At 41.8% G+C, this 12,571-nt stretch overlaps 3 protein-coding genes across 4 annotated transcripts; 1 reads left to right on the forward strand and 2 right to left on the reverse strand.

The window, feature by feature from the left end:
* The first annotated feature begins 370 nt into the window (after positions 1-370).
* pdxp (pyridoxal (pyridoxine, vitamin B6) phosphatase) lies at positions 371-4,142 on the forward strand. The gene is made up of 2 exons (XM_083904988.1): positions 371-1,038; positions 3,012-4,142. Exons 1-2 carry the CDS (start codon positions 438-440, stop codon positions 3,356-3,358), a joined length of 948 nt encoding a protein of 315 aa, XP_083761114.1. The 5' UTR covers positions 371-437; the 3' UTR covers positions 3,359-4,142.
* Positions 4,143-4,285: 143 nt separating this feature from the next.
* kgd4 (alpha-ketoglutarate dehydrogenase subunit 4) lies at positions 4,286-6,964 on the reverse strand. 2 transcript variants are annotated; one of them, XM_083904419.1, is made up of 5 exons: positions 6,731-6,964; positions 6,452-6,552; positions 5,746-5,809; positions 4,935-5,143; positions 4,286-4,813 (listed from the first exon to the last, which is right to left on the reverse strand). In XM_083904419.1, exons 2-5 carry the CDS (start codon positions 6,503-6,505, stop codon positions 4,796-4,798), a joined length of 345 nt encoding a protein of 114 aa, XP_083760545.1. In that variant the 5' UTR covers positions 6,506-6,552; positions 6,731-6,964; the 3' UTR covers positions 4,286-4,795. The 2 variants fall into 2 exon arrangements, with proteins under 2 accessions (XP_083760545.1, XP_083760546.1); XM_083904420.1 differs by having other exon boundaries at positions 6,452-6,575.
* A 1,501-nt stretch (positions 6,965-8,465) lies between these two features.
* On the reverse strand, positions 8,466-11,500 carry LOC310940252 (betaine--homocysteine S-methyltransferase 1-like; the record flags this gene model as incomplete). The annotated part of the gene is made up of 8 exons (XM_083905183.1): positions 8,466-8,643; positions 8,900-9,128; positions 9,300-9,482; positions 9,868-10,015; positions 10,121-10,312; positions 10,410-10,519; positions 10,643-10,775; positions 11,483-11,500. The coding sequence occupies 8 exons, from the start codon at positions 11,498-11,500 to the stop codon at positions 8,466-8,468; spliced, it is 1,191 nt and encodes a 396-aa protein (XP_083761309.1).
* Between the last annotated feature and the right edge of the window lie 1,071 nt (positions 11,501-12,571).

Raw genomic sequence — 12,571 nt, forward strand, 5'->3', positions numbered from 1 at the left:
TTTTAATGATTCTATCTATATCTATATAACTATAAATATTAGACGCGTTCTAATGTGTTTTTTATGGCCAAAGAAACCCTGTACCAAAGGTTCCGTATACTACATTTTGATAAAATGTCATATTTCATAGACCTCCAGCCGCCATGGGGCGCAATTTCAGTTCCGGGGGACGTTGCTAACGTAATGCTTGTGACGTACGCGGCTATGATTGGTTAAAGGGCTGAAGTCTGATTTGTCAGGGTAGATAAAGTGGGCGTGGTCACTCGTCAATGTTTATGTAGCCCAGTGTCCGTGTATGCAAGGTCTCTGCTGCAATGTGATTTTATAACGCTGCTTTGCTTTTCTGTCATTTCATCCACAGTATGCCAACGATTTTAAAATGGCGGGTCAATAACAGGTGAAACACGGAAGAAATCGAGGGAAACGGCGCCGCCGGGATGGCGGCGGGCGCCTTTGGGTTCAAAAGCTGCCAGAAAATCCGGGGTCCGCAGATTAGAAATCTGTTGGAGGCGAAGGACTTCTTTCTCTTCGACTGCGACGGGGTCATATGGCACGGAGAGAATGCGATTACTGGCGCGGCGAAGGTGGTGAACTCGCTCATCCGACACGGCAAAAACGTAGTGTTCGTCACCAACAACAGCACCAGGCCCCGGGAGAATTATGTGCACAAGTTCTCCAGGCTGGGCTTCACTGACGTGATGCTGGAGCAGATCTTCAGCTCGTCGTACTGCTCGGCTCTCTACCTGAGAGATGTCGTGCAGGTCAGCGGCCAGGTGTTCGTCATGGGCTGCGACGGAATGCGCAGAGAGCTGCAGGATGCGGGCATCCCCTGTGTGGAGGAGGCGGACGACCCGGGCGCTACCATCTACGACTGCGCCCTGGCTCCGGACGTGAAGGCAGTGCTGGTGGGACATGACGATAAACTGACTTTTCTCAAACTGGCCAAAGCCTCGTGCTACTTGAAGGACCCGGAGTGTCTGTTCCTGGCCACCGACAACGACCCGTGGCACCCGCTGTCCAGTGGACGGATACTGCCAGGTAGGGAGGGGGTGGTGTTTATCTTTATAAGAGAAGTTAATGTACGAACTAGCAGCGTTAACATTTCATTTACATTAACGTAAATAATGTGGACTAAGCCTAAGGAACTCAGTAATTATTGGGGGGCCCCCTCTTAGGTTTGGTCCCCAGGTGCTTGGTTTGCACCGGGTGGTGACGTCACTAATAAGAAGGATCCTGTTTTCAGGTCTCGAGATTTGCACCATTTCCCTCAAATTCCACAAACCATGCTCGTATTTGAATGTTTAATGATACCAGCTGTCAATCACACTGGTGTCCGTCCTTTCATATGTGCGATACATGGCCGATCCAAGCCTTTATGGGGCCCTAAACTGAATTAGACCCCCCCCACACACACTTTTTTTTTTTTTTTAACCTGTCCTGTCCAGTACCTTGTACCTCCACACACACTTTGACAGTTGATACCAATGTAACACTACACATTACATTGGCAGTAAAACTGGCCTAGTGAAAGAAAAAAGTGGCCGAGTACTAATTACTAGTTTTTTTGTGCTTCTCCATTAGGGATCAGTGAATGGGAACACAATTTACATTAGAGCTGCAACGACTATTACTAATTGATTACTCAATTAATCGTCAACTATTTCGATAATTGATTGAGTGTTTTTTCAGTAATTAAAACAAGCTTTTTGAATTTTTTTTACTGCTTCTTAAATGAGAATATTTTCTGTTTTGTTTGGCTTGTTTGTGGCAATTGTTGGTTGCAGCCCTACTTGACATAGTGTTTTATTGAAGATCTGAAACAAGCAATTGAAAGGAAAATATTTGTTGACATTGGACTCATTTTACCATTGACTTCCATTCAAATAGAGTTATTTTTGCTAACCACAGGTGGTGATTCAATACTGTATATATTTTGTTCCTGTTCGTAAGCTTCAACAACCAAAATAGTGGAATGCATTCACTCTTTTTATATAGTCTGTTGTTGTACGGCTGTGGAAAGGCAAGAATCTTCCAACACCAGAGTAAAAATAACATCACACAGCAACAATAACCATAACAACATGCAATTTTCTTTGCCCAGTGAGAGGAGTGAGTCAAATGGTAGACAGCCTACTGCTGACCACTGGTCAAAGGCTTAAATACAACACAAATCTAGTATCAAGATTGCATTTATAGAATCGACAGTGCCACACCATGAATTAAATTTTAGTGTATCAATATTTTCAATATTAACGTCTTTATTCAACCTAACCTTAACTGTATGATATCATATCACCCAAGGTGTAACGTTAGCCAAGAGTTTTTCATTTCAAGGATCCACAGTTTGATATTTGCCCACAGACCACAGTCGATATTTCTATACACTGTACACTATATGAATTATATTATTATCATCGCACTAGAACATTTGTTAAAACCCTTTTACAAACACGGGGATGTGGATGTGCACGTATGTGTACATTTACCTGCGGAGTACCTCCAAAATGGCGACTTCTGGTTTGATGACGCGGTGATGATGCGCCATGAAAACCCTCTATAGAGTGGGTAATATTTTATAGTGTCATGTGGCAATCTTTCATCCTGTTTTATATCTGCTCCAGAGTGAATGTTGACTTGAAGCTTGAGTTTCAAAATTCTAAAATTGTTTATTCACCTGAACCATTACGCCTTTCATTGGGGCTGAGTATCTGATGTTACTTTATGTTGCAGATCAACACGGAGAAGATAAGATAATCCTTTATTCGTCCCACAGTGCGGAAATTTACAATGTAACAGCAGCAAGACAGTAAAGATAAGGATAATAAATAATAAACATTCATTAACAAGAAAAGTACAATTTAAAAAGAACGCTAAGACTATATAAAAAACAACAGTTTTTTTTTGTTTAGTTTAATACCCAGTATTTCAATTTCATCTGAACACAAAGGAGACAAATATCAGTAGTTAGTAAGGTGAGGATTTAACCAACATTCACTGTACTCCCATGGCAGGTTCCGGATCCCTCACTGCTGCTCTGGAGGTGGCCTCAGGCCGCAAGGCCACTGTGATTGGCAAGCCCAGCCGCTTCATGTTTGAGTGCATTTCCAGCCAGTTCAGTGGGGTCGACCCTGCCCAGTGCCTGATGGTCGGGGACCGTTTGGAGACAGACATGCTGTTCGGGTCCAACTGCGGCCTCGATACCATGCTCACTCTCACCGGCGTGTCTCAGTTCGAGGAGGCCCAGGAGTACAGGAATAGCGAGCTGACCACCAACCACAGCTTGGTGCCTAACTATGTGGTGGATACCATCGCAGATTTCTTACCTGCTTTTGAGGAACTGGAGGAAGAGAGTAATTGATGAGTCCTTTTGCCTCCGGTTCACAGCTCAGATTATATCTACTATCCTGCAAGTGCAATGCTTAGTCTGATGTTTTCAGAAAAAAAAAAAGATCATTCCAGTCCAGACTGAACAAAACCCATAAAAATACTTCTCAGTACAAAGACGCTATTTATGTTAATAACAGAGACACGTATAGGCCAGAATATGCTCCTCAAACTTACAAAGCAATCCAGTGCATACTTAAGTGTTTCTTATCGTGATGTGCCCATTTGTGACTTGACAGTTCCTTGTTGCTGTACGTGTTTCTATTAATATATGAATATGCTGCACTTTATCGTTCAGTAAGTTCATCGTTGGTGTTAGATCTTGGGGGTTTTCAACATCCAGTTATTTTTGTAAAGCCATGAAATATTACCGAATGGCAGTCGTGTTTAGGAGCTGGTTATTTAATTCCGTGCCAAAAAGGACACCCATGTACTTATTAACACAACATGTTCTCAAGTGTGTTTGCCTGGGTGTGATCTCCCTTTGATTAATTCACAACTAGAGGAGGAAACAAAAACAGTGAGCGTTTCTAACCTCTGCTCGAGTCTGAAATGACAATCTGCAGGTCAAACAAGTGAAGTTTCACTTTTGGCCTTTTCCGTAACGTTTGAGCTACTTGTGCCAATATTCATCCAAGTAATAAATCACTGATGGACTCTCCTTGTTAGAAAACCAGTAGCATATTGATGGTGGCTGATCATAATGCACTGTTGTGAAATTTTAATGTTAATGTTTACCATATAGAGCATGTCCGCAACAGTAACAACAATAAATACTTAAAAATGGATTCTGAATATGATGTTTATCTGTCAAAGACAATGTCCTGTACGCGTTTCCTCATCGTCTGCTGATCTGTGTAACCACATCAAATGAACACCACAATCAAAATACAATGTCTGTTTAATCATTTAAGTCCACACATGAACTCAACACCATTTCACTCAGTGCTACTCCAGTATCTCTCTATTCTGCCCATTGTCAGTTTATTGCAGTGAAAGACATGAAAAGCAAAAGAGCGATGGAGTAATAGATTTCTATGCAACTCGTGGTTGGAACAAGGTTTGATGGTAGTGCATGTTGCAAGACAAAATTCAAAATAAGAAAAATGCTTTGAGCTGGAAATTAAGTCGAAAATAAGGTACACAACAAACCTGTAACCTGAACGGTCATTTTTCCATAAGTTATTAATAGCTAATAATGTACTGTGGGAAAATACAAATGTCTCTTGGCATGGATGTAATACAGAAATACAAATTAACTTTAACATCAAAGAAACATATGTACATTTTAACAGGGTTTATGTAATATTTTATTCTACATCATGTCATTTAGTTCTCTTGTACGGAGGAACAGAATTCAAGACACGTACTGAATTCCAGACTTTGGTTGCAGTGATCGAGTCGCTTCACGTCATTCTGGTCCACCACGCTGTAGCAAAGACACAAAAAAATATTCACAAGTCAAAGGAGTGCCTATAATGACACTGTTCATGTATATTCTAACTGTGATCAATAAGTTTTAAGGGACCAGGGCGAGTCCTTCCTCTCACCTGGATGTAGTCCATTTCTTCTGCTGTCATTGGTCTCCTCCGATACCTTGCAGGGAGTAGCTGAATCGAGGACAGTGAGTCTGGTGTGCCAGGGATCGGGGTCAAAGGCACATGAGGTCTTGATAACGAAGGCGGTGCAACTGCTGAAGGTGAACTGACAGCGTTGTGTTGCGGAAAGTTGACGCCTAATATTTTTAATGCCTCTTGGGCTGAAAATTGAAAGGAAAAAAAAGAAGAAACCTTTAAACCTCTTGAATCACCAGTATATTGTAACAAGACAGTAGCTACATTTACATATGCAATTTATTTAAATCCTATTAAACTCGTTCTAATTAGAAATCTACTATTACTGTTTTACACTGGAATTATGTATTTTCTCTGTTTTTGTGCATCATACCTATGTTTTTATTGTAACATATACATCATTCCATATTAAAACAAGTATTTTTACTTTGAAATTCTGTCTAATATCATCATGGATATCTTAAGATTGCCCATCCGCTACTAAACAGTTTTTCTCATTTTTACCAAACCAGACAATTGGCCCTCGGCTCATTTGAGTTCCAAACCGGGCAAAGCTGAGAGGGTGACGCTGACAACAGCTACTTCAGTTAGTCCAAAGGTTAGTCGGCAACGTTTCTTCATTGTTTTTGCACTGTTGCCTTCTTTTCTTTTGCAACAATGTAAATAGAGAACCCCTTAATTTTTATGTAGAATAGACTGCAATTGACATTCCTGAATGCCAGGTACATCACAGAAAGCATAAACGTAATTAAGCGTTAACCCTTAATTCACTTTAATGCAGACTCACCACTGGGCTTTGGGATCCCTTGTCTGTTGGGGAACTTGATCAGTGGAGCATGAGGCCGAATAGCCTGAGAAATCACAGAATTCAGACAGCTGTGACATTCCAAAATGTATGGGTGTGTTAATCACAGTCTCAGCAAAACTAGTTTGGGCTGCTTAGATTTGCCTCTTTACAATTGGTTGGAGAGTGGAAACACAATAGTAACTCAACCATAACTTCTCACAACCAAGGTATGAAAAAAATTAAATATCTGAATCCATAACACATTACATCATACAACAGCAGATGACAGCACGGGTGACAATGATGCCCTGTGTGCTTAATAAACAGAGTAGTAGCCCAGTTTTAACAACAACAACAAGGACTTACTGACTGTGTTGTCTTACATTTTCTGTACTGGTATTTTAGATGAATTTAAACTCTTAGCTACCTACAAATTAGCTACCTTCCTGCCACAACAGTACACATGTCACTTAACTGTCGTTCTGGTTTAGCCAGTGAAATAACCAAATTCAAACTCGGGATAAACTCCCTGACGGGGGTGTTTAGAGGTTTAACAAGGACACAAGGATATTTCGTTCATAACGTTTGAACGAAATTCTTCGAACAGCCCCAACAACACGAAAACTTAAGAATACGTTTTATTTCTCTACTGTTCGTATGAACAGAACACACAGAGCTGTGGAATATGTTCAGGAATCAACGTTACCTGGATAACTCGAGCGGAGGGAGCTGCCATTTTGGAGCTGACTTTGCTGCCCATGACGACCTCGCACGTTTACTTCCGGTATGAAAGGCTGCGCGTAGTACCTGAAAGGCACCGCGAGGTGGTGCTGCAGTTAAACAGTGACGATGATGGTGGTCGACAACAGCTTACAGTTCGCAGGTAACAAGACAAATGACACTCGTTTCCACAATACACGTAAGACAACATCACACACAAACGAACACCCCTTAGAGTTTGAGTATTTTATAAAGTGTACCTCACCTCTAGCTGTGTCTTCACCTCGGTTGACTGTTGTATAGCAAGCAGCGGGTGAATCTGCTGCTGTAGGTCAAATCAGGCCATACCACTGTCTTGTCTCTTTAAAATGATACATAGACAAATAACTAGACTCTAAAACGCCACAAAGGTCCTTAAGACTTCAAAGTAATTTCCCATAACATGTATAAACATCATATAAAGAGCCGAACTGATAATGTTAACACACGCTCTCTGTGCTGAGCTACCACGACAATTATCATGTGTATCTTTAAATTTCACCCTGTCGATAAAAAGGAAACCTGATCAGATGGTAGACTCTCGTCCAATCATGATCAAGAATAGCAGCAGAGATGTTTTATTGGGGAAGATGTGTCACTAGCACGAAAGTCACAGCACGCTTCAGATACAGTTTATCACCTATGGATGGATTTTAATTTAATTTAATCTAAAATAATTTAATAAATGATGTACACGCAAACCGAGTCGATTAACCCTGTGGCTTCTGGTGTCCTGGAGTCAAATTGAATTCTACTGTACTTATAGAGCTATAATAATTATTTAATAGGTAATAAACATCTGAAAATAATAGACTATAAGATAATATGTAAATGTAGGTAAGTCTGCGAATATGAGACAATGGTATTTTTATTTTATTATATATATATACATTTTTCTTTTATAATGGCATAAAAAGAAGGAAAAAAAGCCCTGCTTTGATGCACTTCCTGTTAGGTGTACATCTTTACTACAAGGCTCTTTGTAAATACAGCCAATACCATAACACTGCCATCTACTGGACCCCTAAATCATTGCATGATTATGCAAAGCTTTATTATGATAAGCTTTGTGTTTGACTTGTTTCTAATTATGCATTCATGTATAAATAGCCCATATTTAGAGGCTTAAACCACATTGTGGACTACGGAATAAACCCAATTATTTAGCACTCTATTAATTTGCAAACGACTTGGGCAATATATATGAATAAACATCTCTGTAAATACACTAGAAGGTGGCCAAGACCTTGCTATAATCGACTCTCTGAATGTCTTTATATTTCTATGACATATAGTTCACAGCAGAGTCACTTTTATTAGAGGTCTATTCATAATATTGCTTATGATTACTTGAGTTCACAGATCTATTACTACTGAGATGTTGATAATTGTTTATTATTCTTTCAATGGCAAGAAGAAGCTTAAGACACTTGGCAAAAACTGTAGTGTAAAGCAGCTTTGACAAGAAAAGCACTATATAAACACAGACCAATAACCATTTAATATAGGCCTAGTTTATAATTCATTATGTTAACAGTTTTTTGTTCATGGTTGCATGATCATTGAAAGCAAATGTTAAACCTGATAAAGCAGAGGTAGAAAACGTCCCCACCCTCCTTTCAGTCACCCAGCCACAGACGGAAACTACATCTCAAGAGTCAAATAACCAATTCACATTTTATTTGCTCTTATTTTATTACACAAATTGGTCCTTAGTCATGGAAAACATACAGGTCCTGATCTGATCATGGGCCAGTTCCTAACTTGAGAAACCTCTGTGGCTTCACTTAAAGTACGGTTTTACAATCAACAGAGGCATAGACCAGTGCTTCTCTCAAGTGAGGAGTCTGTCTCTGACATGATGTTTTTTTTTTTTTTTGGTGTAGCACTGTTTCCAGAGACTGTGCCCACACGGTGCAGCATCAGTAGTTCCACAGCATGGCTGCTTGATTGAAGGAGACTCAGTTGCTCTTTGTCCTGTCAAACAGCTGTTTGAGTTGGTCTTTGCTGGTGGCCTCTTTCTGCTGCATGAGATCGGAATGGCCCCTAGTGACGCCCCAGCTATCAGGAGCAGACATGGAGGCAGAGTATGGACGACCGGAGGATGGCTTCAGGTTCTCCCAGTAGTCACGACGGGCTCTAAAACAGAAAAAAAGACAATACTCATATCTCTTACACATTGTCACTCCCTGGCTAAAGAGCTCGATATTACGTGAAATTTTTTGGTTTAAGGGGGAAAGAAAATTGCAATTATTGAATCATAGAGTTGCAATAAAATATCAAGTCCAAATCAAAATGGCACTCAAGTATCATGATACAGTCAACTTGTGACAAAAACATACAATACAACCCGATAAGGTGTGTATTTATGTTATTCGGTGGCTGATTTACTGACCTGGCTCTGACCCAGGGCTTGGTGTGCATTTCCAGACCAGCTCCCCAGCTGCCGTGTTTCTCCGTTGCGGCGGGCATGATGCCTCTCTCAGCGGCCAACTCCTCTGCCACAGCCCTGATGTGGTAAGGCTCAAATCCGCAGCAGCCGCCAATGAAGCGAATGCCAACATTGTAGGCCTCTCTGGCGAACTTGTGCATGTCCCAGCGGGTCAGAATCCTGGGCTCCAGACCTGAAAGAGGACTCAGTGTTACACACTCGGGCTGCATTTTATGCAATTGTGTATTTCTGGTTTCTTTTTGGCACAGAGTAGCAGAAGGGCATGGACCTATGAATGCACAGTGAGTGTGTAATTGTATTCATGATTGCATTAACAGAACTGGAAACTTGAAAATGTTATTACCGAAGGGGAACTCTGGCAGATCGATAAATCCCTGACAGTTGCAGTCAGGGGTGTGGAATGCCAGTGGCTGCACCATGTAATGAGCCTTCAGACCGGCCTTCTCCACTCCCTCCTTCATCATCTTAACGGCCTGCACGCAGGTCAGTGGGTCAAAGTGGCAGTTGACTCCAACAATCTCGGCACCTAGAGGAAAGACCATGCATTCGTGTGAGTGTAGCAGATAAGCAAAGGGACCTGACAAAAACTGTTGTTTGCATTTTCAGTTGCAATGTCACCTGAGGACAAGATGCTTTACAGCCGCAGTCGGCTGATAATCTGAGGCAATATCTTTATCTATGACAGTCAATGCTGATATAGACACGTGTTTTGTTGTCTTTTATTGTCGGAAACTCTTTATTTAGGTTTACTCTTTATCTAATGTAGCACATGTAATGTTACACCCTTATTACCACCAGTGGTACACAAGCTTCCTCTGGTGGTGTTTCGACTACAGTGGTTCTTAATATAATCGCTAACCAAGTTAACAGCATGTTTTGGACATGGGCCAATTGAAGACCGCTGTACCCACCGGCTTTGACCAGCTTGACAGCGCACTCTGCAGGTGAGACACCGTGCATGTCTCCCTCTGGTCCGATGCACAGGGAAGCAGCGACAGGCTTCCCGGTGGCCTTCAGCACCTCCACGGCCCACACGGCCTCTTCAACATGCTCGAAGTACTGCAGGACAAAGACACCAGTCAAGCCACGAGAGAAGACGTACGGTGTACTCGAAAATGTGTAGTAAAAGTAAAGTAAAGTAAAGATAGAAAAAAAAATATATACCTCAGCAATCAGGAAGTCCACATCCTTCTTGATGAACACATCCAGCTGTTTCTTGAAGATGGCTTTCACGTCTTTCTCACTCTTACAGCTCAGGTAGGACGGAGTCTGAGAGACTCCTCCGGCAACCAGAGCATCGCCCTCATTGGCAACCTCACGGGCCAAATTGCAGGCGGCCTCGTTGATCTGAGCTCCCTGTTTGGAAAGAAACAGTGGTCAGAATAAAGCAACTCTGATGTTTTACTGAAACAGAAACACAATTCCTTGATTTGTGCGGCCACATTTAACTTACAGTGGAGACGACGTTGCCCCTGTTCTCCAGTTTGTCATCACTGGCGTAGAAGGTGAAGGTCTGCATGACATTGGCCCCAGCCCTCAGGAACTCCCTGTGCAGCTGTCGCACTGAAAATCAACAAGCAAACGAGTAGAGTTATAGGGCAAACCAAAAAAAATGACAAGGAACGCCTGCATAGATTGTTGAAAAAGACATAGAGTGGCGAAGTAGGTAAAATAGTAAGTTGTCACCTGCTTCGGGGTACTCAACAGTCGCTTCAGGAGTCCATGGACCAGCTTTCACGTAGCCCCTCTTCTCCAGGGCAAACACGAAACCTCCATCGCCGATCACAACCTCGTCAGCGTCAAGACGCTCCAAGATTCCCTGTGATGATGGACCAGTGTAGGCTTAGAATGACATATTATGCCTTGTGCACTTCTGCATCCTTTTGATTTCAATATGCTCGACTGGAACATTTAGACCACGTGTAATCAGTTAAAATGCCTCAATCTGGAACTGTATGTATTTCACTTTTAGTGATATGGCGTTTAAACTGTTTAATAAATAGTAAACAACTGCTGCTCCCCCCTCCCTGTGCATTTGAATCTAAGAGCAGCTCCACCTGGTGTGCACTTGAACCCTCACCACATCCTACCATGCATTCAATTTGTAATAAATCTTCATATATATATTAAAAAAACGCTTTTTGGGGGGGTGAAAATTTCTATATAATTATCACAACAATTAAATTTAAGTACATCGCTTCTGTTTTTCTTTTTTGATTTATATTTGCACTGGAGATATTTTATCATTAAAGGTACATTTACCATACTAAAATCTTGCTAATTGCAATAGAACGCTCTAAATGGCAAACTTAATGATGAATAATATCCCCCTCCACTGTCTTTATTAGACTGAGCTGAAAGAAAACACAGACTGTTGTGTTTTCAACAGGACTCAGTTTTTCTTAAATCTCTAGGTGCAGGATTCCTGATGACATTTCAAGAATACAACTACATAAGATTCCCTGCATGGATGCTCTGCAGGCTGGTGCCGCAGGAGCAGACGTGAGGCAAAAAGTCATCACATACCTTCTTTCCTGGTGCCATATTCCTACTGTTGAATGGACCCCTGATAGCTCAGACTTTGAGGAGCTGAAGTGACAGCAGTGAGGTGCAGACGGCCATTATAAATCTCACGGGCGTAGGGGAGGGGTCTGCGTACGAGACATTCTGATTGGCAAAGGACAAGTTACACAACAACATTGTTTACTCCTTCCCCTCCCCTCTTGAGCTGAACGAAAGTATTGCATTGAATTCTGTGGCACTAGTTTGGTGCGGATTATTTATGACCGCTGGTGTGTTTTTACCTGTTTTTGTGTCCGTTTGCTGACACTGACACTGAAGAGACACGTTACGCCACTTTGAATAAACTAGAAAGTGATGCACTTCTCAATCACATACAAAGTGTGTGACCTAAATGAATTGTTGGAGACACTATTCTAGTCGGACAATGAACTTGTTCCCGTTATCCTTCTACTTTTAAATGATGATTTTTCTTACTCTGGGTAGTGGAGCAATGGAGCAGTGGTACAGTGGGTCAGTCATCTTTCATCCAGGAGATCAGGGCATTTAACCCCAAATTGCAATATACGATAGGAACAGAATCATAGATGCATAGTGTGAATGACACAACTGTGTTGTTAAGCAGCTTTGAGCGCTCATCACGTTTTCAAAAGCACTATTCATAAAGACCGTTTTATGAGCTCTTCCATCAGTGCCTTAAAGAAAATGGCCTTCACCTTTGACCCACTCTTGCAGCTCAGGTAGGACAGAGTTAGAGATGCTCCACCGGCTCCCAGTGCATTTGGCAGCTTCCTGTGCCAGACCACAGGCTGCCTCATGGACCTGTGAGCCCTGAAATAAAAGCTGTGTGTTTATAGAGAAGTCTTTCTTATTTGTTCCCTCATAAATCGCTGCATTTGGTGATTCTCAGTATCTGACCCTGTCCTTGCTCCGAATGTTAGATTAAATCGTGCCCCAAGGAACTCCCTGTGCAGCTTGTTTGGTCATAGGTAGAAAAATAGTGTTCTTGATCAAAAGGTTGGTACAAATGCATGGGTGCGGGTGTGTATGTGTGTGTGTGTGTGCACTCTTTCTTACCAGCCTCAGGGTGTGTAA

This window comes from Microchirus variegatus, assembly GCF_963457635.1.
Source record: "Microchirus variegatus genome assembly, chromosome: 18".
Taxonomy (NCBI): domain Eukaryota; kingdom Metazoa; phylum Chordata; class Actinopteri; order Pleuronectiformes; family Soleidae; genus Microchirus; species Microchirus variegatus.